This window comes from Lolium perenne, chromosome 2, assembly GCF_019359855.2.
Source record: "Lolium perenne isolate Kyuss_39 chromosome 2, Kyuss_2.0, whole genome shotgun sequence".
Lineage (NCBI taxonomy): Eukaryota > Viridiplantae > Streptophyta > Magnoliopsida > Poales > Poaceae > Lolium > Lolium perenne.
This window is the reverse complement of record NC_067245.2, coordinates 246,837,317-246,865,005: the sequence shown is the minus strand read 5'-3', so window position 1 is coordinate 246,865,005 and position 27,689 is coordinate 246,837,317. Positions and strand designations below refer to the sequence as shown.

At 44.3% G+C, this 27,689-nt stretch overlaps 2 protein-coding genes across 3 annotated transcripts; both read left to right on the top strand.

Annotated features, from left to right (window-relative positions):
• The first annotated feature begins 9,676 nt into the window (after window positions 1-9,676).
• On the top strand, window positions 9,677-10,827 carry LOC127329277 (uncharacterized mitochondrial protein AtMg00810-like). Its single transcript, XM_071825644.1, has 2 exons — window positions 9,677-9,940; window positions 10,081-10,827. The coding sequence occupies exons 1-2, from the start codon at window positions 9,677-9,679 to the stop codon at window positions 10,825-10,827; spliced, it is 1,011 nt and encodes a 336-aa protein (XP_071681745.1).
• A 1,315-nt stretch (window positions 10,828-12,142) lies between these two features.
• Window positions 12,143-27,502, top strand: LOC127335504 (DNA mismatch repair protein MSH1, mitochondrial). 2 transcript variants are annotated; one of them, XM_051362171.2, is made up of 22 exons: window positions 12,143-12,367; window positions 13,011-13,140; window positions 13,242-13,339; window positions 13,723-13,798; window positions 15,044-15,163; window positions 15,751-15,798; window positions 16,611-16,675; window positions 17,134-17,219; window positions 18,502-18,666; window positions 19,815-19,924; window positions 20,097-20,202; window positions 20,294-20,369; window positions 21,085-21,143; window positions 21,664-21,731; window positions 22,551-22,724; window positions 22,851-23,057; window positions 23,388-23,644; window positions 24,206-24,349; window positions 24,712-24,763; window positions 25,479-25,781; window positions 26,244-26,951; window positions 27,034-27,502. In XM_051362171.2, the coding sequence occupies exons 1-22, from the start codon at window positions 12,258-12,260 to the stop codon at window positions 27,259-27,261; spliced, it is 3,390 nt and encodes a 1,129-aa protein (XP_051218131.1). In that variant the 5' UTR covers window positions 12,143-12,257; the 3' UTR covers window positions 27,262-27,502. The 2 variants fall into 2 exon arrangements, with proteins under 2 accessions (XP_051218131.1, XP_051218132.1); XM_051362172.2 differs by lacking the exons at window positions 12,143-12,367; window positions 13,011-13,140; window positions 13,242-13,339; ... (1 more) ...; window positions 15,044-15,163; window positions 15,751-15,798 and having other exon boundaries at window positions 16,612-16,659.
• The last annotated feature ends 187 nt before the right edge of the window (window positions 27,503-27,689 follow it).

Genomic DNA, 27,689 nt, shown 5'->3' with positions numbered 1-27,689 from the left:
GCAAGTGCAAGGGTGTGTCGATTCTCTAGGGATGTTCAAACGCGGTGATACGCTCACACCCGACAACCATGGAGTTCATTGGATGTGTGTTGTGGCCTCCTCTCACTCTTGGTGGTACAGCTACGAGGCGTGCCACCCGACACAACGACATGGCATGTAGATGCATGAATACATTTATATAGTATTTTCAACTTACTTTATCAATATAAAATTCATCATGATGCTCCATCTTTAGGAGTCGCAGGCACGAGAGGTAAGTTATATGGAGTGCACAAAAATGTTTTTTTTTCATGGATCGAAATTGCATATGCAATGCCATGGTGTTGAATCCCTTGTCCATACGAATCCAACGAGATGGAAAACAGCCCAATCAAAGTCTGTATGAGGAACTAACATCCAAAATACGAAATCATCAGAGGTGACTCGAATTCGACACCGCATCTCCATGCACGAGCAATGCGGATGCAGCTTGGCATCCAATGGTTGCGCGTGTGCCGTCGCTTGTCAGTACCATCGTGCATGTCGACCATGATTACCATGGTGCCGACAATAGGGTTTTGGAGGCGGTTACTGTTGGAGACTCTTTCACAGTTGGATGTTGTGGTTGTTTCATGCTGCTGCAAGACGATGATCACTTAGGCGGGACCATGTTCCTTTTTTGGTCCTTTTGGCAATGTGCATTTTTAATGTCTCTGCTAGTTTCTTGATTGTAGAGATCGGAGCAATTGAGGCCTTTTCACAATGAACTTTTTTAGCATGATATCATAGGCAAAAATGCCGATGTGGTACTATAGTTGACAGTGAGAGATGGTGATGTATAGTTTATTCCATCCGTTAGGAATTATAAGGCCATAGAGCTTTTTTTTGAATTGTTAGGGATTATATTTATTGTTATCTCCCCCAATGCATGTTTCCTTTTTTATCTTTTTTTTCATTCCTGTGAAACTATTGATTAATGAGGGATAATTATTGACTTTTTTGGTCCTAGCGGTTGGCCCCTCCGTCCTTTTAATCCCTAGCGTAGGAAGTAGCTGAGAAACAACACTTACAAACAACCAAGGTAAAATATATTGCTAACCCTATGACATGCATTCATGTCTAAACTATTATGAAATACAGAAACAACCCTTAATAGAAGTTGGTGTGCATTGTTGAGTAACATATTGTATAGGTATAGGTCCCCGTGTTTTCTCAGGGTTGTACCTGTAATTGTACATGTGTCCGCCTATATATACATGAGCAGCCGACCCTATTGGTGCTGTGCAATCTCCAATAACCCTTCTACATGGTATCAGAGACCCTTCGGGTCCTCACCTAGCCGCCGCCCTCCTCTCCCTTGGGGCGCCGCCGGCCACCTCCTCCCAACCCTAGCCGCTGCCCCCTCCTCCCTAGGGCGCCCCCGACCACTCCTCCTCCTCCACCAACCCTAGCCGCCGCCCCCTCCTCCCTAGAGCGCCACCGGCACCCACCTCCACCAAACCCTAGCCGCCGCCCTTCTCATCTAGGGCGCCGCCGGCCCTCATGTAACATCCCAAATTTTAAAACCAAGAGAAAATGAATTTCCTTTTTCCAAAAATGAGAGCCAACAAAAACTTTTCTTACATAGAGTGTTATGCATAGTGCTCCTACCTAATACTTGTGTTTTTCCATGTTTGTTTGTTTATTACTTTGCACACATTTCCAAAACCCTAAAAACCTAAAGTGATCAAGTGAAGATCACCAACCAAATAAAATAAAAGAGAACGAAATCAAATAAGAAAAACCTTAAACCCTAACCTTCTCAAAAATCTTTTGGATATATTTTGAGAAACCCAAAACACAAGAAAAAGACATATGTGGGCATGTAGCCCTAATTTGTAAATTTTGAACTCTACCTTTATTACTTTGCCAAACTTGCTAAACCCTAAACCTCATCCCTCTTGTCATCAATCTTTGAAAAACAAAATAAAAAGAAATGATCTTTAATAAGAAAAAAGGGCATATGCAAGCCTATGGCTACTTTTTGCAAATGCTAAAACTTTGTTTGTCTACCTTGTGTAGATGAATGAAGTATCTCAACACACCTATCTAGTACTTACCAACCAATTCAAGTGAGAAACAAAATAAAATCAAACATATGCATAGAGGCATATGTGGCACTTAGCCAAATATCAAATCTTGACCTAGGCACCCCCATTGCCCCAAAATGGTTTGAACCTTTTACCCAACTCAATCTAACCCCAAATAAACCTCACCCATGTCCAAGAGAAGCCAAGAAGAAGAAAAGAATAAAAAGTAGAAAATCACAAAACCCTCACATATGGTTTATGCCATTTTTCTAAATCTTTGACCTAGACCATTTTGGTCTTCACCATTAGTTGTATTATGTTATTAAACACTTATTACAACTTTTGGGAATCAAAGAAACACAAATCAAATCAAATTCAAACTCAAATTGCGATCACATATGATAATGGTCAATTCTGCCAATTACAATCTGGTCCCTACTTTGAGCCTTTGCAATTCAAGTTTTTCAAACTAAGCTTTCCCAATTCTTTGCACCTCATCCAAGAGCACATCAAGGTGAACAACTTTTGTAAAGACCACCATGCCAAATTCACTTTGGATCAAATTCTATGCTCATGTAAAGTTGGAACTTTTTATTATGGGGAACAATCTCACACTTAGCATTTTCGCAACTCTTTGAATTTGGAAATTCCACCACCACACCTCATTCTCCCTGATCAAATACAACTCAACCAAATACCACTTTTCCAAATCTTGCAACCATTTGAACCCATTCAAATTTGGGCAAAAGTTGCAAATTACAAATGTGTATTAAATAGAAACACTATGCAAATAGTGATCTACACTAAGCTACTGCCCCAAATCACTCTCCCTTGCTCCCTTGCCCCCTCTCACCCTATCCCATGCACAGCAACCCTAAGAGGGGGGCCAAAACACCATGGACATGGCCATGCCGGCCATGCCACACATGGCACTCCCCTCCTCTCTTCTCCTTCTCCTCAGCCCTGTCCACCTTGTCCCCTGGTGCCACCTAGCCCTCCTACCCAAACCTACACCACCCCTGGTAGAGCAGGAGGCCGACCATTGCCGGACGACGCGCGCCCAGGGTGACCAGCGGATGCCGATGACGTCGCAGCGCGCACGCCACAGGCACCCGCAGGCCACCTGCCGCCCCGACGAGCTACGCCTCCCCCGGACCCCCTCTCTGCACCGTGAGCATCGCCACCGTCCCTGCAACCCGCCAAACATGCTCCGTGGCTCGCGCACGCCTGGCCATCGTCGACATCGTCGCCATTTCCTCCGCGCCCGAGCCGCCAGCACTCGCCATCACCAGCACTCGCCAGACCGTCCCCCCACCTCGTCCCCTAGCTCTCTAGCACCACCTGGACGCCGCCTACCTCGCGCCCACCTCGCCGACCCCATTCCTTCGCCGGAGCCGCCGCGCTGCTGTCGCCCTTGCCACCCACCTCACGGCCAACTCAAACCCTATAAAAGGGAAGCCCCCGCGCTGGATTCCTTCACACCAATCTGCTCCCCTCCTCTCCCTGATCCTCCTCAACCTCTTCCCCTCCTCGATTTGGCCCTCCATCGCCGGAATTTGACCGGAGTCTGCCGCGCCCGTAGCTCAGCGCCGCCATCGATTTCGGCCACCTCAAGCTCCGCCGCGACTACCAGTCGACTCCCCGTCGTCGACAACATCGCCTCGCGTCTACGTCGCCGCTCGCAGGAGCCCAGGATCGCCGCCGACCCCCTTCTCCGCCGTGCCAGCACTTCCCCTCGCGTCGATGATGACGACGACGCGCGACCGTGGGATCTCCATCTAATCCAACTGCTCACGCCGCAGGGTACCGATTCGGTAAGAGAGAGTCACTGACGTGCGAGCCCCTTTGTCAGCTGGCCCGCAGCGCTGGTTGGGCTGGCCCCCGTGCTTTTAAATCTTTCGGCCTGTAAACTTTCCCGCCCAAGCCCAAGACTTCAAATTCAATTAATCCTTTTCAGAGAATTCAAATACTGGCTCCAACTTTGAAATTTAATAGAATCTGTTTGGCTTGGCCAAATTTAGCAAATTTTATGTTGCTGGAAAGCTACTGAAAAGTTCTACAATTTGCCACTGGTCTCACCTTGAGATCTGTTGAAGAAATAAAGTGACAAAAAGAACAAGGCAGAGACTTTTTCAACTTCAAATAATTCTTAAAAATCAACCAAAATTGATATTGAGTTGATTTCAACTCCCATAGCTCACATTTCACTTACACTAACTGTTTATGCAAAAAGATGGCAGGGTTACTTTGAGTAATCATGGCCCAACTTAAATAAAGGACTATATGGCTATTTTAGTTAGTTGATATTGTCCAAAACTATTATGCAAATCATATGAAGTGTTTCACTTCATTCAAATCTTGTCACAAGTACTTTCATATGAAGTTTGAACCCCTGGTCAAATACTCTCACATGAAAGACTTGGTGATTTTAAATCATGATAAGCATTGTTAAATAGTATGAGGTATTCTACCTCATTTAAATCATTTTCTCAAATGATCATGATGAATGGTTGACTTAGGTCAACATGATTTCATGTATGATTGTTTGAGAAATTAAATCTTAAGAAGCTTCAACGAGAGGAAATTATTTCTCAAGAACTATATGGAAACTATCATCTACATATGTAATGAGAGGAATTTATTTCTCTAACCCTAAGAAAGAAAACCCTAGATTAATTCTTGGTAGCAATGCTAAGTGATGATGCTAGACCTTTTGGAGTGAGCCATTAAGGCTAATTAAGACTACTTAAGTATTGCTTGGTGATTGTATCCTCGTATTCATGTATAGACGCTAGTACCGGAGAATACCAGGAAGAGGAAGGATTCTACCCCGAAGAAGAAGAGCACTTTGATCACCTCAACCACCAAGGCAAGCTAGACTATTGCAAGTTATATGGTTGCAAGCTAATATTCTTGCAAAGTGCAAAGCCCCTTTGGGGCAAGGCACCATTAGTTTACCTTCCTTACCTTAAGCCTATCCCAAGTTTTTATCCTACAAGTTTTTACTTGTTTTATTCAAGAGTTACTTTTATAGTTAACTTTGGTCTGAAGTTAAGAAGGTTACTAGAGTAGCAAAGTAGTCTCAAGCTAGCCAAGCAAAGATAGCACCCCTCATGATTAGTGCTAGTGCTAAATATTAAAACTTGACTACTCTAGATGGGAACTTGTGACTTGAACTGAATTTATGAAACCTTGGAATGATGATTCATTCCATTGAATGATTTTTGAAGGTGAATGTGACCAAGAGAAGATGGTGATTTTTGATAAAACTGATGTTGGTTTGGATGTGACACCTTTCCAATTTTTGAGTACCCCCACAATACCTGATTATGGGTAGGGCTTAACTGGAAATTTATGCATCTTAGTATGGGTTCCCTCTGAACACACATCATAGGGGTTATGCCGAGGCTGCCTCCGTTGTTGAGAAATGATGTGAATTGAGGTGAATTGTACGGCCAAGCCCTGTGCAGTTCCCAGGTTGACAGTTGGTCTTCACTGGGAGGCCAAGCTCATGGGGAGAGGTGCTCATACTAGGGTTTGTAAGTGAAAGGTTATGGTTGATGATCCACGTACTGTGTTACGATGATTCGGGGTAATCCCGACGGATGAAATCAAATGTTGTGGCACAAGTGTGCAACCTCTGCAGAGTGTAAATCTATTCGAATAGCCGCGTCCACGGTTACAGACGGTTGGAAAGGCCATACAGTTTCCAATGTCAAATTCTTGAAAATGTTGGTGAAATGAATGGTGAATTAGTGACTTGTTGTGAATCACAACAAATATTGTGGGAATGACACTAATGTTCCCACTTGAGTTAGTTAGCACTTGAATATGTCTTTCTCAAATACTTGTGAACTAAAATTAGCTTTATGCAAATAAACTAGAGCTTAGCACCCCCTTACTAGAATTGATAGTACTTATATTAGTATTAGTTTGCGAGTACTTTAAAGTACTCACGGCTGTGTCCCTGGCTATTCAAATGGCCAGACTATGAAGAGGAGTAGAACTACCAAGAGGACTACAACCAGGACGTCTACGACAACTAGGGAATCTTCTGACGTCAGACGTTGGCCTGTGGACTAGAGAGTCCCTTCTATTTACGCTTCCGCTATGAACTTTGTGTTTGTTGATCAATAGATCAACTATTGGTGTAATATGGATCATGTGATCTGAATTTGTAAGACGACTATGGTATGTAATGAATGATGACTTATGATATTCAACTGTTATGTCTCGCAACAACAATATTCCTGGGATTGCGATGTATGGCATAACAGGCATCTGGACTTAAAAATCCGGGTGTTGACACCTCACCACCACCACCACCGCTTCCGCCTACCACCACCACCACCACTTCCACCATGGATCACTTCGACTCCTCCGCCTCCGGCTTCTCCTCCGGCTCCGGCAGCAGCAACCCCTTCGCAAGCCCCTCCGTCGCCGTCATCTGCGACATCCCCATCGTCGAGCGCGTGCCGGTGAAGCTCTCCACCACCGCTGCCAACTTCTTCCCGTGGAAGACGTACTTCGGGCTACTCTTCCGCGAGTATGATCTCCTCGATCACGTCGACGGCACCATCGACCTCCTCGCCATGCCGCACGACCCCGAGTGGCTCGCCATCGATGCCACCATCATCCGCTGGTTCTACCAGACCGTCTCCAACGACATCTTCCGCACCGTCGTCCGCGACGGCGACTCCGCCCACACGGTCTGGGCCAAGATCACCGGCCTCTTCACCGACAACAAAATCCAACGGGTCACCTTCCTCTAGCAGGAGTTCTTTGGCACCCACCAGAACGACCTGTCTCTCGATGACTACGCCCTCAAGCTGAAGAGCCTCTCCGACGAGCTCCGTGACTTGGAGTTCCCGATCGATGACAAGATCATGCTCTCCACATTGTCGGCGGGTCTCGGCGAGGATCTCAGCAATGCCGCCTCCAACCTCACGCTCCTCACCACGCCCACCTTCGAGCAGGCCGTGGCCTACCTACGCCTCGAGGAGCGCCGCCTCAAGCATCTTCGGGCTCGGGCGGCCTACACTGCCTTCGTCGCCGGCTTCTCCCGCGGTGCCCAGGCCCCTGCGCCCCTGCACCTCGTCCCACGGGACCGCCGCCGGGCTTCCCCGCCGCCGGCCAGCCGCCCGGTCCGACCGGGCCATGGACCCGCCAGCCCGGTCACCGGGCCGGTCATACGGACAATGGACCGGCCACGCCGGCGCCCAGGCCGGCCAGACCGGGCCCTGGACCGGCCAGACGGCGCCTTCTGGCGGTGGTCGCCACGGCCGTCGTCGCCGTGGCGGTGGTGGCAACGGCGGCGGCAATGCTGGTGCCAACGCCTCTGCGCCTCGTCCACCTCAGCACACCGCCCCTCCGCCATGGACCGCCGGTCACAATACGTGGACCGGGGTCGTTCACGCCTACTCCATGCCCGTGTCGCGCGCCCCCTACCCGGGCATCATGGGGCCGCGCCCCGCCACTCACCAGGCATTCTACGCGGCGCCCCAGCCCGACCCGGCCTACGCCGTCCCACCGGGCGCGACCCCGTGGAATCCCGCGCTCTTGACCGCCTTCCAGAGCGCCCCCTCCACCGGGGCGTATGGTGGCGGTGGCGACTGGTTCATGGACACCGGTGCTTCCGCGCATATGGCTGCGCACCCCGGTAACCTCTCATTTTCTACACCCGCTTCCACTTCCTCTCGCATCATCGTTGGCAACGGTCATGCTCTTCCCATTACTCACACTGGTTTTGTCTCTTTTCCTTCTACTTCCACTCCTCTCTCTCTCTCCATAATGTCCTTGTTTCTCCTGACTTGATTAAAAATCTTGTTTCCGTTAAGTCTTTCTGTCGTGAAAACCCTGTGACTGTGGAATTTGACGCTTTTGGTTTCTCTGTCAAGGATGGTCGTACCCGGATGCTCCTCCACCGATGTGACAGCCCCACGATCTCTATCCCGTTGGCGCGGCCTCCACCACTACCGGCCATCCACTCACCCTCTCCGCCGCTGTCGACCTTTGGCACACCCGTCTTGGCCATCCTAGCTCCGCCACTCTGCGTCAAATAATGCAAGGCTTCTCCTTTACTTGTAATAAAACAGATGCCCACTCTTGTGAAGCATGTCGTCTAGGCAAACATGTTCGCCTTCCTTTTAGTTCCTCCTCCACAGTCGCGTATTTTCCTTTTCAACTTATTCATAGTGATGTTTGGACCTCACCGGTTCCGAGTAATTCTGGTTATAACTATTATCTTGTGATTCTTGATGATTAGTCGCATTTTGTATGGACTTTTCCACTTCGCCGTAAATCAGATGTTGCCGCCACCCTCATCGCCTTCTTCGCCTTTGTCTCCACTCAGTTCGGTCACCCCATCCACGCCTTACAAATCGACAACGGCAAGGAGTTCGACAACATCACCATTCGCTCACTTCTCGCCACCCACGGTGTCGTCTTCCGCCTCACGTGTCCATACACTTCCTCACAGAACAGCTGTGCCGAACGGATGCTTCGTACCCTCAATGACTGCGTCCGCACCCTTCTGTTCCACGCCTCCATGCCCCCGCGATTCTGGCCGGATGCCCTTGCCACGACGACTCTCCTCGTCAACACCCGCCCGTGTCGTGTGCGTTGGTCCTACACGCCGCATCATCTCCTCTACGGTGCGCCGCCCGCCTATGATGACCTTCGCACCTTCGGCTGCCGGTGTTATCCTAACACTGCTGCCACCGCCGCGCATAAGCTTGCGCCGCGCTCTCTCCCTTGTGTGTTTCTCGGCTACCCCGCCAACACCAAGGGCTACCGCTGTTACGACCCGGTCTCCCATCGTGTCCTCACCTCCCGGCACGTGTACTTTGACGAGTTGGTTTTTCCGTTTCAGCAGGGACTCATGGCGACACCTCTGACGACGCCCCCGGCACCCGCTGGCCCTCCTGCGGCCTCGTGCCGCCGACTGACCGCGGCGGCCCCCTCTGCGCCGGCCCCGCCTGGTCCCTCGGCGTCCCCGTCACCCGTGGCGCCCACGGCGCCCCGTCGCCCGCACCGCGACGCCCGAGGCGCCCTCGGCGTCCCTCGTCGCCCTCGTCGCCCGCGACGCCGAGGCGCCATCGCCGCGGCGTCCCCTTCGGCCGCCTCTTCGTCGCTGCCTCGCCACCCGTCGCTGCGGCTCCCGAGCCCATGCTCACCCGCGCCCGTGCGGGCGTGCGGCGGCCGTCTACACACTACCCCGCCGACCGCACGTGCGCGCGGCGTCTCCGTCTACCGCGTCGCAGCTCTCGGGCCGGCGGCAACGACATCTTGCCGCACGACGGCGGCGCACCTTTCACCGGCCGACCCGGCCTAGCACCCGGTCCTATCGGCCCCACGACCGGCCGACCCGGCGCGCCGCCCCGGTTCTCCGCCCGGCCCGCCGCTCCGGTTCGTCGCCCGGCCCGCCGCCGGCCGTATCGCTTCGCCCGCCGGCCGGGCCGCTTCCGCCGATTCACCGCCGGTTCGCGCCCGGTCAGACCGGCCCCCCGGCCGGCCGACCCGGCCTGCCGCCCGGTCAAACCTGCTCCGCGACCGGTCCGGCGACTGCTCCTTCGCCGGTGCCCACCTCGGCTCGTGCTGCCTTGCGCGACCCGCATTGGCGCGCCGCCATGCAGGAGGAGTATGACGCACTGCAGCGCAATGGGACTTGGGAGCTCGTTCCCCGGCCCCCTCGCGCCAAGGTCATCACCGGCAAATGGGTCTTCAAGCACAAGCTCGGCTCCGACGGTACTCTCGAGCGCTACAAGGCGCGCTGGGTTGTGCGCGGCTTTCGGCAGCGCGCTGGCGTCGACTTCACGGATACGTTTGCCCCGGTTGTCAAACCGGGCATGATCCGCACGGTGTTGCACCTCGTCGCGTCTCGCGCGTGGCCGGTGCATCAGATGGACGTCTCCAACGCCTTCCTTCATGGCCATCTGCAGGAGTAGGTGTACTGTCAGCAGCCCATCGGCTTCGTCGACACCGAGCACCCCGATGACGTGTGCTTGCTTTCTCGGTCCCTGTATGGGTGAAGGGCGCCCGCGCACAGTACCAGCGCATCACCGGCTTCCTGCATCAGCTTGGATTCCGCTCCACGCGCTCCGATGCGCCGCTGTTCGTCTACCGGACCGGCAACGACATGGCATACCTGCTGCTGTACGTCGACAACATCATCCTGACGGCCTCCACCGCTGGTCTTCTTCGACAGCTCACTACCAGTCTTCGCCCTGAGTTCGCGTTGAAGGATCTTGGCCCGCTCCACTACTTCCTCGGCATCGAGGTTGTCCGGCGTGCAGACGGGTTCTTCCTCCATCAGCGGAAGTATGCCCACGAGCTTCTCGAGCGTGCAGGGATGCTTAACTGCAACCCTGCGCCTACTCCTGTCGACACGAAGGCCAAGCTCTCCGCCAGCGATGGGTCGCTAGCGTCTCACGCGCCGTTCTACCGCTCCATCGTCGGTGCTCTTCAGTACTTGACGTTGACGCGACCGGAGCTCCAGTACGCCGTGCAGCAGGTGTGCTTGCACATGCATGCTCCTCGGGATCCTCATTGGGCCGCGGTGAAGCGGATTCTCCGCTACGTATGTGGTACCATGAGCTACGGCTTGTCGTTGCATGCTTCGCCCTCGACGTCGACTGACCTTGTCGCCTACTCGGACGCGGACTGGGCGGGCTGCCCGGATACGCGCCGCTCCACCAGCGGCTACTGCGTCTACCTCGGCTCGTCGCTCGTCTCTTGGTCCTCCAAGAGGCAGCCCACCGTGTCTCGCTCCGATCTTTGAGGCCGAGTACCGCGCCGTGGCTAACGCTGTGGCTGAGTGCACATGGCTTCGTCAGCTTCTGTCCGAGCTCTCTTGTCCTGTTGACAAGGCTACGGTGGTCTTCTGCGACAACGTGTCGGCGGTCTACCTCTCCGCCAACCCCGTTCATCATCGGCGCACCAAGCACATCGAGTTGGACATCCACTTTGTTCGTGAGCAAGTTGCCCTCGGTCGCGTTCGAGTTCTTCACGTACCGACGTCTCAGCAGTTTGCCGATATCATGACGAAGGGATTGCCATCCACGACTTTTCCTGAGTTTCGCTCCAGTCTATGTGTCGGTGCCGACCCTTCGACTGCGGGGGGTGTTGAGTAACATATTGTATAGGTATAGGTCCCCGGGTTTTCTCAGGGTTGTACCTGTAATTGTACATGTGTCCGCCTATATATACATGAGCAGCCGGCCCTATTGGTGCTGTGCAATCTCCAATAACCCTTCTACATGCATCAATTTTCCACTCCACTTCCTAATCCATCTTTTAAAAAATCCACGTATCCACTTATTTAAAGACGGAAGAAGTACATATAATAACGTGCTAAAAAGCAACCTATAGTTGGATGGTTAAGAGGGTAGTGAGCCAGTGACACTCCAGCCTACTAGGAATCAAACTCTAGGTTTACACCTTGATGTTTCGTAAAGGCGAAATATTATTCGGTGGGAGGTGGCGTTTTCGTCGATAGCGAAGTGATTTCATTAATCTCAAGATTCGCCGAATCAGGTTCTTGACTCCGTCCCCCAAAAGTGCTCGTAAGGATAGGATGTGCGTGCGCTGGTAGAGATGAGTATATGCATGTATTTGTAAGTGTGGTATGCGATGCGTTTCGCAAAAAAAAAAAACCAAATACACAATAGGACGCATATAGTTTCTGGTCAAAGTCAAGATTTTTAAAGTTTGACAAACTATATAGAAAAAGATGTTATATAACACCTATAATCTCAAAACAATGTTGTTAGAACGATGGTGAAATTTACTTTCATATTATATGCATTCAGTATTTTAAAAATATATGTTTTTACTGGAAAAATATAATTAGTTAGTCAAATTTCAAATAGTTCGACTTTGGTAAAAAACTATATGTATTCTATTTTGAAAAGGAGAAAATATCTTTTTAATATTGGGAATCCGGCCGGCCTGAGTGACCCTACCACTGCCACAGGAAAAGCTGCGTACAGTGAGCCCGTGACCCCGGGCCGAGCAGCCAGGCTCTGGCCCAGCGGGAAGCGCACCGCATGGGGAAGCGCGCGACCATTACCACCTCTGGCTTCTGCCCGCGCCCCGACATTTCCCCAAAACCCCACACTTCTCTCTCTCCGAGTCGCCAGCCGGAGAGGAGGCGGCAAAACCCTAGCGCCGCCCCGGACCCGCGTCCGCGTCCGCGTCCGCGCCGTCGCCATGCAGCGGCTGCTGGCGAGCTCCATCGTCGCCGCCACGCCGCGGTGGCTCCCACTTGCCGACTCCATCCTCCGGCGCGGCCACCCGCGCCGCTCCCCGCTCCCCGTCCTGTGAGCCCCCTTACTCTCGCCGCATACATTGCCTGACGTGTGGGGCTGTTTTTCTACTCTGCTGGTAGGCATTGGGTCTGGATTCTACAGTGCGTTTGCGGCCACCGACACCGCGGGGCGATAGGTTTTCGAATTTTTTGTAATTTTGGGGATATGTTGAACGCACCGTGTGTGTGAATAAATCTATTTGAAACCCGTGAACAACAACCGCTCCAGGTTTGGGACGATTGGCTTAAAATTGCGTATAAACATTGGCTCAAAATTCGGCCATACTTTATCTTAGGGGATTTTTTTTTGTCATACATGGGTTGACTAAGCTTCTACTCCTAAGCAAACCTCCCACCTATATGTAGCCTATTCAAATTAGAACTCAAGTTCAAATGCTGCAGTTATGGTAAGTAAGCAGTTTTGTGATATGAGTCAGCAGTGCAACTAATGCCACCCATAAGAGGCAGCCCAATTCCAGTTCAGTAAACCTTGACAGATACACTCAAAGCATATAAATTGTTGCACTATGTACATGAACTTATTGTCACTGAGGAGGGAGGCACTTGAACTAGCTTTTTGGTCAAAGCTGGATATAGTCTGGCATGTTTAGAGTTTTAGGCTGCTTTGTTGATCTTGAGGACCGTCTTTGCTCCAGGCTATTCAACAGGTCTTGGTCCAAGCCAAGGAAGGTTTCAGGACGCATTTCAATGGCGTCCATTAAGGCGAACAGACAGGGGAATCTCTGCAACGAAGGCATGCTGTCACATGTTATGTGGTGGAAAGAGGTACGTTTGGCTTCTCTGCTTCTGAGGCGTCTCTTACTTCCGAATCTCCGATACTGATGCTTCTGTTATCTTATTGCTGCTTTGCTATTTAATGTTTCCAGAGAATGGAGAGCTGCAGGAAACCATCGTCTGTGCAGTTGACTCAGAGACTTGTGTATTCTAATATATTAGGGTTGGATCCATCTTTAAGGAATGGAAGGTGAAGCAGATGCTTGACACATGCTTAACATAATTGTCATGTCCAACAATTTGTGTTTTTTTCTTCATAGATACATCTTGCTTTATAGAGGTTACCATTATATTTATACTGCTGCCCAACCTTCTCTGTGGATCCTTCAGTCCTTTTGATTCTCTTATTTGTATTACAGTTTGCATGTCTATATCTTTGCCTAGTTATCTAAACATGTAACAACAATCATGTTAAAACTTCTGTGTTAAAAATATATTTTACAGTTTTAATTTCGAGACTAGCCAGCTCTGAGAAGTTTAATGTGATTTTGTATCAATTTAGTTTGGTGAAATCAGGTTCATTTTCTTGGTATTTGCTTTGTCATGTTGCCAACTTGGCATGATCCTTTGCAGCTTAAAGGATGGAACCCTGAACATGGAGATGTTACAATTCAAATCGAAGTTTCCTCGCGAGGTCCTACTTTGCAGAGTACGCAATTACTTGATCTTCCTATTAATTTTGTGAACTTTTTTTTGACCGTGAAACCCTTGGGGAAACCCCTACGGTGTGATTAATTTTGTGAACTTGATCATCAATTGCGGCCTTGTGGGAAATATGGAACTATGCTGTGCAACTTTGCTCATAGGCTAGCTTTTGGGTGAATTGGTTTGTTCGTTAAAATCAATATGATGCCATGTTCAAAAGGTCCTGCATTCTATACCTGGCTGATGATGTATCAAGAAAAAATGTGGCATTTCGAGTCCATGCCATAGGACTGGTCCCTAGATGTGAGGGATATTGTTGAAGTACATTGCGTACATTCTGTCAATATCTTAAAATTTTGGGTGGTCCGTTCAGTGCATGAAACTCAGTAGCCAATACTTGTAATCCATACAATTTCAAGGGAAAACAATGTTAAAAGTTATCAAAGCTCTATGCTTATATCTTGAGATCTCTATGACACTGACAAGTGATGATGTGCTTTATGCGTTTCTTATAAATCTTGATATGAACCTTTGAATCTCACATGTGACATGGCTGTTATGGATGTTCAGTTTGTAAGGAGTTAGGTATAAAGATAAACGGCCTAGTTGCTTTCGTAGTTTCATAATCTGCATTGAACTGCTGGCTCAACCGGGAAAACACGGAGCAGGTGCCTGTGCCGGTCTGGTTTTGTTCAAGACTTAACACGTGTGAGTACAGATCTTAGCCGGTCACAACACAGTCAAAGTCTGGTTCGCAGAAAGTTGCGTGCTAGTTGTAACGAACACACACTTCCCTGCGTGAAAAATGTTCTGCATGCTCTAGGATTCTGAACTTGGAACTTCAAGTTAGCGTGCTGTCTGCTTGTGCATTTGTAGCTTTCCTCCTTTGGAGGGAAGAAATAAGCCTACTTAACCTTGACTTATCTCTATTCTACTACAATGCTTGAGTGTGTTATTATATTATGTTGAACCACCAATTGGATCCTTAAACTGGTGGTTTGAGTGCTGAAAAGTGAAAACCACTGAATTGACACACACACTCGGTCGATCACTACATAAACCGATAAGGGTTTCACTACATGCCCTTATCTTGATTCCCACTTACCCAACTGGATTCACTCTCACCATCTTATGAAAAGTAACATTCAGACATTTGTATTTTTCTCCATTTATTCTGATTCTCCCTCAAAGCTGGGAAACTCATCTGAGCTTGTTGCCTGTTTATGCATTTGATGCTTTATTTGTTCAGGTAGGAGATTTCTACGAAGCCATTGGGTTTGATGCCTGCATTCTTGTAGAGCACGCCGGCTTAAATCCTTTTGGAGGCTTGCGTTCTGACAGTATTCCAAAAGCTGGATGTCCAATCATGGTATGCTGTTACGTAAAATTGTTTATGCTATTTGCTATATACTTGGTATATGCTTAGAGGATCATCTTACTTAGATGCTTAGAGAGTCATCAGAATATTGCATCAGTTTGTAAACAAGTGTCATGAAGGAATCCGAGAATGAAACATTATATTTTCTATAATGAGCAGATCTTGTTACATTCTACTTATATTTATGAAGGTACATAGGTATTAACCTATTATCCATTTACTGGTGCTATTTGTGCATGCATGATTTAATTTTTAGCCTAATATACAGCTGGATATCTTATTTCCCCCTTCGCCTGCTAAATATAATGAACTTTGATAACTTATTTGTTAATAAGTTCTTCACCTGCATCTCATCTATCTAAATTTCTCTGTACTCACAAATATTGCTCATATCTCGTTTGAACAAACATGCTGTATCTGTATAGACCCCTACTCAAGCTAAGAGATATGTATATATATATAATACGACCAAGTTGCTTTCAGAATTTGTGGTATACTTTCAGTTAGCATTGTTTTTATTTGATTTATATCTTAATGTTCTGTTGCAAATAGTATAGCATGAGCAATTTCCTTTGCAGAATTTGCGGCAAACATTGGATGATTTGACTCGGTGTGGTTATTCTGTGGTATGGTTCAACTCATCACTTATTTGCTTGATACATTGGATTCATGGAAACAAACTTTGTGCTGTTATATAGGAATATGGATGTAACTCTAAGGTCTAAAACCAATGTTCAACCTATGGATAGTCCATAAGTTCAATGAACCAACAGGAAATGACATTTGGGAGTTGTATTGAGTAGCGGGGTCTTGAACGCTGGCTTTAAGCGTAAACGGGGTAAAAATTGAATACCTGTGAGACAGATAAATGATGTATTAGTCTCTGCTTAGATGATTTACTCATGTCCTGATGGCAAATTCTTATGCTGTGCTTTTTATTAGTTACATTACATCTGCTTGCACATCCCTGAACTGATCAGACAGGACTGAAAATTCTGGTTACATGAGCAACATGAGCTTTTCTTACTCCCTGCATCCCAAAAAGGATGTTGTGGATTTGTCTAAATTTGGATGTATCTATACACTAAATCATGTGTAGATACATCCAAATTCAGACAAATCTGCAATTCTTTTTGGGACGAGGGAGTACATGAATTGATCACATAATTATGCGTCAAGTACGAATGTTTTTTCTGGTCTAGTTTTTCACCTTGATTGATAGTGTTGGTCAAGCTTGTCTAATGTAATGCTTCCATTTTTCTATTTTATGAGCAGTGACATACCATGCTTTGTAAACTTAAACAATATGTTACAGGCTTTCACAATCAATAATGCTATCACTTTAGGCATGCGTGGTGCATTTAACCACTCGCTTTCTTGGTGCTGATCTTTTTAGTGGCATTACACATTATTGTTGTCTTTTACTTTTGCCCTGCAGTGCATAGTTGAAGAAATTCAAGGCCCAACTCAAGCGCGTGCTCGGAAAGGTCGATTTATTTCTGGGTAATTGCATAATGATATCGATTCTAAAACTTCTGCTAAGAACTTATTTAATAGTGAGCTGTGGGTGCTGTTGAAGAAGTTCACAATTTTACAATGTTGATCTATTTTTCCTTGCATTTATTCATGGCACAACCTCAAAAGTCTTTCATAGTTGACAGTGAAATATATTTTATTTCACCCATCGCACATACAATGATCACTGAGATGTCTCGTCAGAACTTTGATATCTGATAGGCTGATGTAGTGTTTCTAATCTAGTGATGTACTGTTTATCCCTCTTGAGTCTGTTTCTTGTTGCAATGGTGACTTTTGGGATCCAATAGTCGGTACCTGCTGGTACCACCCATCACTTTTTTTACTGCGATTGAGATGGGATCTAATACTAGGAACTACCATATTACATTTGATTGTTTGCAATTACTTCAGTTCATTATCTTAACTTTTACCTTCTGTTACAGCCATGCGCACCCTGGCAGTCCTTATGTATTTGGTCTTGCTGAAGTAGATCATGATCTTGAGTTTCCTGACCCGATGCCCGTAGTCGGTATGTTGTACTTCCAGATTTCAATTCCTTAGCTCTTAGTTAAGTATATTGTTGTGCTTTCTTCTCCATTGTAACTAGACTGCTAATCAGCTGGCGATATGTTTGGTTCTTAAAATTTCATGTGCAACTTGGTTGTGCTTTGTGTTGAGAGTTTGATAGTAAATGGTATCTGCATGGAATTTGGTTGGTGAATGGTCAATTAAATTAGCTGATATGAATGCCGAGCATTGTCTTAGTTATTACCCTTAAATCTAGGCAGGTTTGGTACGACACACCTTGGCTGCATCACCTCACCTTGGCTTGCCCCTTCTATAGGCAGGTTTGGTATGGCACACTGTCCTGGCTGCGGCTCGCTTGTTGACCTCCTGACAACGAGCCTACCCTCCACGATTGGTGGATCACTGCAAGACAGCACACACCCAAGCCAATGCGAAAAGGCCTTGCAACTGCCACGCTGCTTGTGCCCTGGTTGATTTGGAAGCACCGAAACTCGTGTGTCTTCGATGGAGAGCAGCCATCCATCCAGAGAGTGAATGACAAGATCAAGGCAGAGGCGGCGCTTTGGGCTAGAGCTGGAGCCCTTGGCCTTCGCGCTGTTTTACCTGTAGACTGGGATGTGCACTAGTTTTTCTGTTAGTAGCTGGCTGTTTTTCACCCTCCATGGAGGCGTGATCTTGTAACGAACTGATCTTCTTCTTTGCAATGAAAAGAAACACAATGTCATTGCGTTTTCTCGAAAAAAAATTACCCTTAAATCTGGAGTGATACTCTTCGAGTTGTCAATTCTTTATGTATAAGGTTTTATGTTCGTCTTAGATGAGAGCTCAGGTGGCATCTTACAATGTAGAAACCTGCAGCATTAAGGTGCTGAAAGCTTTTTGTTTGTGTGAGTGGTCCAGAAATATGATGCGCAAAATTATGTATTCAGTCAAACATTTTAAAACTTTGACAACTAGTACGTGTATAAGTACTATGCAAGATTACCATTGTACTTTTCTTGCAAAATCCTATGATGTTATATTTCTTTTTACTATTTATCCATATTACAAGCAACCATTATAGTCAAAATGGTGCATTGGAGACTGAATAGTCAATGACATCTTAGATTTCCGGATGGAGGGAGGATGTGACTATTCATGCTTTCAAGTCTTACAGTATTATATCATTTATGTTTGTTCTTGACTTTTGCATTTCCCCAGTTATTAAATAATGAATTCCATAAGACACTCTGCTCTAGTTTCAGCGTGGAAGTATTTTGCATCCTAATGTTCTCATGTATCAGGGATTTCACGCTCCGCCAAAGGCTATTGCTTGATTTCTGTGCTAGAGACGATGAAAACTTATTCAGCCGAGGAGGGCCTAACAGAGGAAGCCGTAGTCACTAAGCTGCGCATATGCCGTTATCATCATCTGTACCTTCACAGTTCTTTGAGGAATAATTCTTCAGGTTTGGATTTAATTCCGGAGCAAATTGCTTCCGCCATAAATTTAGCACGTTTGACCCACACAACCTCTCAGGAACCTGGAAACCAGAAAGTTATAACTTATACTGTTAGCATTATTATCTGTTTATTTTAGAATTTATCACAGCCGAGATTTAGACATTCACACTTACTTTGTTTCTGGAACATGCACCAAAATCATTGTGTACTAGAAGAACACTGAGAAGGCGCCATACCTTACACATTTGAAACCAAAGCCAAACAAAACTGGAAAGCTAGCCTTCCAAACCAAACCGAAAAAATCTGAGCAAGGCTACAAAAGAAAGCCAATTTTTTTTCTTCGAAAAGGGGATAAGCCCCAGCCTCTGCATCAATTGATAAGCAAATAAACCTAGGATATGATAAGCAAATCTAGCTGCATTTAGATCTTGTAATTTTCACCGTGTCAGATACATTGGTATTATCTATGTTGATCACTGTGTTGGCAATTAACTATTTATATAGAATGTTTTATAGCATCTCCATCTGCCTCCATTTTTGACAGTTAGACTAGTCACAATGCATAGTATCATATAGAAGTATCATGCGTATGATACTAGTACATGTTACTATCTTCACAATGCATGGTATCATATACTAGTATCATAGTTTCCATATATTAATTGTTTTGTACGGAGTAGAATCTCAATGCAAATATATGTACAAGATTTAGTTGACATTAATTTTTCTAGTAGTATGTGCTATGATACAGTATCTACCTATGATACTAGTACCCTCTCTCTCATCCTTAATTGCACTGCCACATCAGCATTTTGCATGCATGGAATGCATGATACTACCTATGATACTCCCATTGTGGATAGTCTTAGCTTGCTCGTGGCTTGACCCTTTCTTACTTAACCATCTGGGTGTTTGCTCCCTTCTCAACACTTATGCTAACATCAGTATTTGTGAGAAATGTTGCATCCCAAGATTTCCCTACTGTGTCACTGGGATGTCAATTCAAGAACCTCTGATAACAACATCATTGTTTGTGGAGGCATAGTCTTCTTATTTGGATTAGAATCATGATTTGGTGTATATATCCATAATCTATGTATGATCTTTTTATCTACCATGTGAGGCATTTCCCTGTAATTTGCTCATGGTGTAGGGACATCACGCTGGGGGGAATTCGGCGAGGGAGGGCTATTGTGGGGAGAGTGTAGTGGAAAGTCTTTTGACTGGTTTGATGGCTCTCCTATTGAGGATCTTTTAAGCAAGGTCTGTATCTTATTTATTGATATGTCATTGTTGCAAGTGCATGTTCATCATTATCTGTATAATCCATATTTTTGATCAATTATTGTTATTGTGCCAGCAATTCTATATTCTTCTCAATTAGCTTTGGGTGTTGGTTCATAATTCTTAGAACAAAAAGCTTTCATTTGTCAAGGTAAGAGAAATATATGGCCTGGAAGAGAAGACTATTTTTCGCAACGTCACTATCTCGTTGGAAGGGAGGCCTCAACCTTTATATCTCGGAACTGCTACTCAAATTGGTATGCAGAGGCTTATTGGCTACTGTTGATCTTTCTAAAGAGCCTTCTATAGTGTAGGAATCTTATTTCTGAATTTCATATGCTATCACAGGAGTGATACCAACCGAGGGAATTCCCAGTTTACCAAAAATGCTACTCCCTCCAAACTGTGGTGGGCTTCCATCGATGTACGTGTTCTTATTTGCTAGAATAATAGTACAACAATGCTTGTGGCATCAACTACAGTGATATCTTTGAGGCCACCATCTTGTTTTGTTTATTTTTTTGGTCATCATTAGTTAATAACAATTCTACTTATGTAATGATTTCTTTGCACTAGTCATCGAGGTAACTAAGTGATCAGTTGATTGACCTGTATACCAATGCTGGTTCTGAAACTTCATTGGTGTACAATTGACCTAACATGTGAGTTATGTGACAAAATAATTCAATCGATTCATATTGAAAAGCCTTCTCCAGTAATATCACTTTTGTGTCATATAATCCACAACTTTATTGGCTCAGTCCACCTTAAATCTTGGATGCATGGGCCTTACAGAAGAAACAGTGGGAGTACTATTTTTCAATGGAGTTCTGTTTTGTAATCCTAACTCCTATTGCTTGTGAACTTTTAAAGCAATGAGCCATCAAGGACGGTAAGAGACATCATTTAGGAATCACTGTGTATTGTCCTTTGAAACTACTCTTTACTTAAATTGTACCACCTTTTGTAGAGACCACCAAAACTGTATCAGTATCACTATGCTATGCATTATATTGTAGCACATGGGACTACATTTATATGGGATACCATAGTTTCTCTTCAGAGCAGGACTTCTGTAATCCATTTCATTCATGTGTATGCTTTAGTTCTTGAGAGTTACTTTTTATTATGATATGTAGGTATATTAGAGATCTTCTTCTTAATCCTCCATCTTTTGATGTTGCGTCTGCAATTCAAGGTAAAATTCTGTCCATAGTTACAGCCATGATCATTTCATGATTTATTCAGTTCTTGCACTCCCCTACAGTTGAAACATTGAGTTTGCCGTGGAAGATTTTGATGTTTATTTGATGGAGCTTGATTCAGCACTTCTCTTAAACAAAAGTTGGTGAACTTTGAAGCTGAAGTTGTTATAAATTATTTTTATTTCGCAGTACCTTTATAATGTTTAAAACACATCTCTGTTTTTTTGAGATCAAAAAAATCGTTTCTATCAGTTCTAAAAAACTCATGGTCAATCACCATTAGCCATATCAACCTACATGCTTCTTGGTGATCTCACCATGACACGGAATTAATGCTCCTGAATACATGGTTTGGTTGCACTTTCTGTTTGGCATCAGTATGCAATACATGGTTTCTTGTGTGGCAATTTTCTATTTTCCACTTGTCCCTGTTCATCACAGAAAAGTTTGTTGTTAGTGATGTCACTAATGTGCTAGAATTTTAACTCAACTGTGTAAATCTTACTCTTGCAGATGCTTGCAGGCTTATAGGCAGCATAAACTGTTCGATTCCTGAATTTACTTGCATACCATCAGCGAAGGTTCCTTCTTAACATTTGTAAATAGGGCAACGATTGTAATGTTGGTTATATTAGGTTATTTACATGTATGCATGTTCATGCCAGACACGAGACAGTAAAATTTTCATTTCATAAAACTAGACCACAGTGTACCTGTTAATGTCTTGGTCTCATCTCATGTAGTCATGTGACTTGATACTTATGTACAATAGTCGATTGACCAGATTTGTGTGTTAAGTACATGATTTACATTGCCATTGTTAGTTCAAATAATTACGAGGATTCATAGCTCCTTTGAATGATAATTAAGTTAAATGCATCATTTGACAATTTGTAGGAGAGATGAAACAAAATTCATAATAAATAATGGAATTTATTCGATGTCTATTCTTTATACCCAGATGCCCAGATCTGTGCTTAAAAGTACCTTTTAAGAATATTAAAACAAAACTATCCAGACCTTATCACTATCACTTTAAGTTCTTGAAGAGATATATTGATTTCTAGGAGCTCTGCAAAATGGCCTTGTGATCAGTTAAGTATTCTAAGTTCTAACTGCTATAGAACTATATTGTATGTTGAGAGATCATTTTTTTATCAAGTATAAAGAAAGGATACGTGGCAGGAAGTACCATAGATTTTTAACTTTTTTGCTTATTCGCATCTGCTTGTTTCTCTTTTGACAATCTTTTTAGTTGGCGCTCATCAGTTTATTTGTATTCTAAGCCATGCCATTTGATCCTTTAAACACCCATGCTTGCTTTGTGGCAGCTTTTCACTTTATCTGTACTTCAGCTGATTTGTGTGCCTTATATTTATCTAGTAAATTTGATTTTGCAGCTTGTGAAATTACTCGAGTCAAAAGAGGTTAATCACATCGAATTTTGTAGAATAAAAAATGTCCTTGACGAGATTATGTTAATGAATGGAAACGCTGAGCTTTCAGCCATCCAGGAAAAATTGCTTGAACCTGCTTCAGTGGTTACTGGTTTGAAAGTTGATGCTGATATACTAGTAAGTCTTGCTTGATATTCATGAAAGTGCAATGCTCATGTATATTAATATTTCTAACAGTTATTATCTGCACGAGGATCTCTTTCTATATTGATCTGAAATATCTTTTTTTTTTTCTGGTTGCAGATTAAAGAATGTAGACTTATTTCACAACGTATAGGTGAAGTGATATCTTTAGGTGGTGAAATTGATCAGGCAATAACTTCATCGGAGTATATTCCCAAGGAGTTCTTTATTGATATGGAGTCATCTTGGAAGGGCCGTGTGAAAAGGGTCCATGCTGAAGAAGAGTTCGCGAATGTTGATGCGGCTGCTAAGGCATTATCAACTGCAGTATGTTTGAAGCTATGTATTTCTATAAATAGAATGGGCACAAAAATAAATAAAGAGTAAAAATACGTTTGTGGGCGTCTACTTTTATTGAAATTATCTGCAGGAAAATATTGTTTCTTACTACTATTGAACTTGTCTACATGGAAATAATGTGGTACAGTACTTCATTTACCTGAAACATCAGCATAATGATACATATAGATGTACTATAGCTGTGGTCTTCAGGATGGGATATTTATTATGCTGTGATTGATTTATGACTTCCACTCTTGCATTTCCTTCCGTCTCATCTTTGGCTTGAGTTATATTAACGCATATCAATCTTCTCAGGTCACTGAAGATTTTCTGCCAGTTATTGTAAGAGTAAAATCTGTGATGTCCTCGCATGGAGGTTCCAAAGGGGAAATCTCTTATGCAAAAGAACATGAAGCTGTTTGGTTTAAAGGGAGGCGATTCACACCAAATGTTTGGGCGAACACACCTGGTGAACAACAGATAAAACAGCTAAAGCCTGCAATTGATTCAAAAGGTAGAAAAGTTGGGGAAGAATGGTTTACAACAGCCAAAGTTGAGACTGCTTTAGCCAGGTACTGACCCAACGGATAATAGCCACTTGCTGACCTTGCAATGTCTCTTAATAAATGTTTCGCTGCTCTGGCAGCCACCGTGCCATCGTTTTCTTAAATGTTGTACAATTAGTTCACTATTTGAAGTTTCTGTACTGGTGCAAAATAAACCTTACTGTGGTCATAGAGAATGCTACTACTAGATGTTAATGAGATATTTATATGACTATGCTGAAAATATTGCGTATGCTAATTAATTTTATGTAACTGCTGTTATGCTCAACTGTACTATTTTATTTGAACAATAGTAGAAGCATCTTCTGATATAAGATAATACTCCCTCTGAAAATGTAGGTCGTTTTAGAATCTGTGCTAGTAAAATATATTTAGGTTTTACCATCAACGTCGAAAAGAACACCAACATTGGCAACATCTATATTGATATTACTAGATTCATGAACTATACTTTTTACTCGAGTAATTTCTGGAATGCGCAACATGTGTATTTTCTGGAATGCGCAATTGTAGTACAACACTACAGTCACCAACATTTACTGAAACTGTGCCAGTATTGTTTTTCAGGTATCATGAAGCTTGTGATAGTGCAAAGGGTAAAGTTCTTGAGCTATTGAGGGGTCTTTCAAGTGAATTACAGGAGAAGATCAATATCCTTGTCTTCTGCTCGACGCTGCTCATCATAACCAAAGCACTTTTTGGTCATGTTAGGTGATTACTTTTGGCCTTCATATTGAATATTTTATTCTAGATATAAGTTTGGAAGCTCTGCTTTACCTGTAACTGAACGGGTCAGTTCTTTTGCATGAATTCTTGGCACTGTGTTTGCTGTTACTGTCAATGGTTAAAATTCAGTTTCCTAGTTAACTTGTTATCATGCCACTGACATGCAACTTGGATATTAGGTATGCATTTTTTTTGTTATGCAGTTTAGATATCTGCTGGAACTTATTGACAGAGATGGACTATAGTAGACATTTATGAGGCATAATATTTCCATGTATGCTCTTATATTTCTGTCTTGGCAATGCACAATGATCTGATGTCATGCATTTTTCTGGGACCTTGAGCAGTGAGGGTCTAAGAAGGGGCTGGGTGCTTCCTGCTATATATCCCTTGTCAAAGGTATTATTTCTTTTATCATCTTGTCACTATTTTGAGTTCAGATAATTATCTCAAAGGGGACTAGGTGGATTAGAACTCTGCATTTTTCTTGCTTAGATTGAATTAACCTCTATGAAGTTGCTTCAGTTTGTTGGCCTAGTTGTGTTACACAATTTTTTCCACATTTCAATTAAGAGTTACTCATTTCCACACATGTATATGCTAAGCCCAGTTGGAACACTTTTATCATCTACGTACATCGGTGTTGTTATGCTGTGGCAAGTCATGGCTACCTTTGACAGTATATCCATTCATGGTATAAATATAGCATATAAAACTGGAGAACAGATCAGTGATGGCTCACAAGCCCCATTGAAGCCCAGGGCTGTTATCCCACCATGCGACGTAACAATCTGTACCATCTATCTGTGGGATATATGCATCTAGGAGTCCACATTCATCAGTTCAAACAAGTATCTTGCAGTAAATATGAGTTTGAATACAAGGTGTAGGCATGATCAGAGCATCAAACATTTGCACTAGTTTGAGTTTAGAAGCCTTTACTAGCACTAGGTGTTATTTCAGGCATGATTTCAGGTATAGAAACCCAACTGCATGATTTGCAGACAACCATCCTTTCTGATGAACTTAAACGTTCCAATCTCTACTATGTACCACTAATATATTTGCTAGTTCTTCCAATGTTTTAAAACTTATGCGTGCAATGTTTATGCAGGACTATAGTGTGGAAGAAAGCTCAAGTGAAATGGATTTATTAAAACTCTTTCCTTATTGGCTTGATGATACTAATCAAGGGAATGCAATACTGAACGATGTCAACATGAGATCTTTGTTTATTCTGACTGGTCCAAATGGTGGAGGTAAATCCAGTATGTTGCGATCAGTCTGTGCGGCTGCATTGCTTGGAATATGTGGCTTGATGGTGCCAGCTGCTTCAGCTGTCATCCCACACTTTGATTCCATCATGCTGCATATGAAGGCCTATGATAGCCCAGCCGATGGGAAAAGTTCGTTTCAGGTGCCAATTTTGTAGCTTTCATATTTCTTTTCGGTAAACCCATGAGCTGTACTCTCAAGAACATTGGTGCCATCACTATTTATATTGTTAATATTTCTTTGGATCATGGAGTTAAACCTGGTAATAGTTAATTTATTGATGTTATTTAATTTTTGCTGTAACTTTCTCATTATCACGTGAGAAAACCCGCATGGTAGAAACTGTATGTATGAAGGGAGAAAAATCTTAAAGAACAAAACAAACTGCGCTGCAGGTTTTACTTGCATTCACATTTTCTTACTCGTATGAATTTAGTTGTACCAGTGTACCATAAATATTTGCCCTAAATATTTGTATTTGGCTCTCTGTGCATATCATAATATTCTTTATTTGTTAATTATATTTTTTTGGCATTATTGATATGTAAAATAAACTTTCTATCGTCCATGGAAATGCTTTGTTTTGATAATATGTTCTTTTCAGATTGAAATGTCAGAGATACGATCTTTAGTTACACGAGCTACTGGTAGGAGTCTTGTTCTCATTGATGAAATATGTAGGGGCACAGAAACTGCAAAAGGGACCTGTATAGCTGGTAGCATCATTGAAAGACTGGATGATGTTGGCTGCCTAGGCATCATATCAACCCATTTGCATGGCATTTTTGACCTGCCTCTTTCACTCAACAATACTGATTTCAAAGCTATGGGATCAGAAGTGGTCAATGGGTGCATTCAGCCAACATGGAGACTTACTGATGGTATCTGTAGAGAAAGCCTCGCTTTTCAAACAGCCAGGAAGGAAGGTATGCCTGACTTGATAGTTAAAAGAGCAGAGGAACTATATTTGACTATGAGCAGAAGCAACAGACAGACATCATCAACAATCCACCATGGGCCTTCCATTGTCAACTCTAATGTAAATGGCTTGGTTGATATGCCTGATGGTCTGGGAAATGGACTTGAACTTATGTCAGGTGCTTTTGCACTGCTGCAAAAGGATGTCGAAAGCATTGTTACCGCAATATGCAAGGATAAACTGTTAGATCTCTACAACAAAAGAAGCATCTCAGAGCCGGTTGAGGTGGTTTGTGTTACTGTAGGTGCTAGACAGCAACCACCACCTTCAACCGTTGGCAGGTCCAGCATCTACATCATTATCAGACGTGACAACAAGCTCTATGTTGGACAGGTATTTCCTTGATCATACATTCATGTATTCTTCTGTTCCATGGTCTAAGGGGCATGAAATATTGACTCCACTCTGCCTGCAGACGGATGATCTCTTGGGCCGTCTTCGTTCTCATAGGTTGAAGGAAGGAATGCAGGATGCCACGATATTATATATTGTGGTTCCTGGTAAGAGCGTTGCATGCCAACTGGAGACTCTTCTCATAAATCAGCTGCCCTCGAAAGGTTTTAAGCTCACCAACAAGGCAGATGGCAAGCATCGAAATTTTGGTATGTCTGTCATCTCTGGAGAAGCCATTGCTGCCCACTGAACCGGTTGAGTGAACATCCAGTTTAACCGGTCTCTTTTGGCTTATGGGAGGCAGGAGCTAACCGTCACCAGGTCATCCGCCCCAAATTTTGTCTGATTGGTAGTAGCGCCCAGCTATGTTCATAGTAGGGGTAAACTTTGTTCCAAGTGTAAGGATTACTAATGCAAACATTTTGCAATGTAATACATGTTTATCTTCGTGCAACGGCACAATCCGAGACCTCAATATTGGTTCACTTTCCTGGGCGGGTCCAAACATTGGGGTTACTAGACTAAAGTTAATACGAGTACTCTGCTGTTTTGTAAGCAAGGTCCCAAATATCTCCGAGAAAAAGCTACGTGTAGAAGAATATAATGTAGAGTGATGCAAAAACAAATTCGCAATCTCACTCTTAACAGTATAATGTAGAATATAATGCTACATTTAGC

Bases quoted from the DNA above. Each gene is read 5' to 3' on its own strand.
- LOC127329277 (XM_071825644.1), top strand. From the start codon at position 9,677: ATGCAGGAGGAGTATGACGCACTGCAGCGCAATGGGACTTGGGAGCTC. The intron at 9,941-10,080 runs GTGCATCAGATG...GTATGGGTGAAG, and splicing joins TCGCGTCTCGCGCGTGGCCG to GGCGCCCGCGCACAGTACCA.
- LOC127335504 (XM_051362171.2), top strand. From the start codon at position 12,258: ATGCAGCGGCTGCTGGCGAGCTCCATCGTCGCCGCCACGCCGCGGTGG. The intron at 13,799-15,043 runs GTACGCAATTAC...TTATTTGTTCAG, and splicing joins GCGAGGTCCTACTTTGCAGA to GTAGGAGATTTCTACGAAGC. The intron at 16,676-17,133 runs GTAATTGCATAA...CTTCTGTTACAG, and splicing joins AAAGGTCGATTTATTTCTGG to CCATGCGCACCCTGGCAGTC.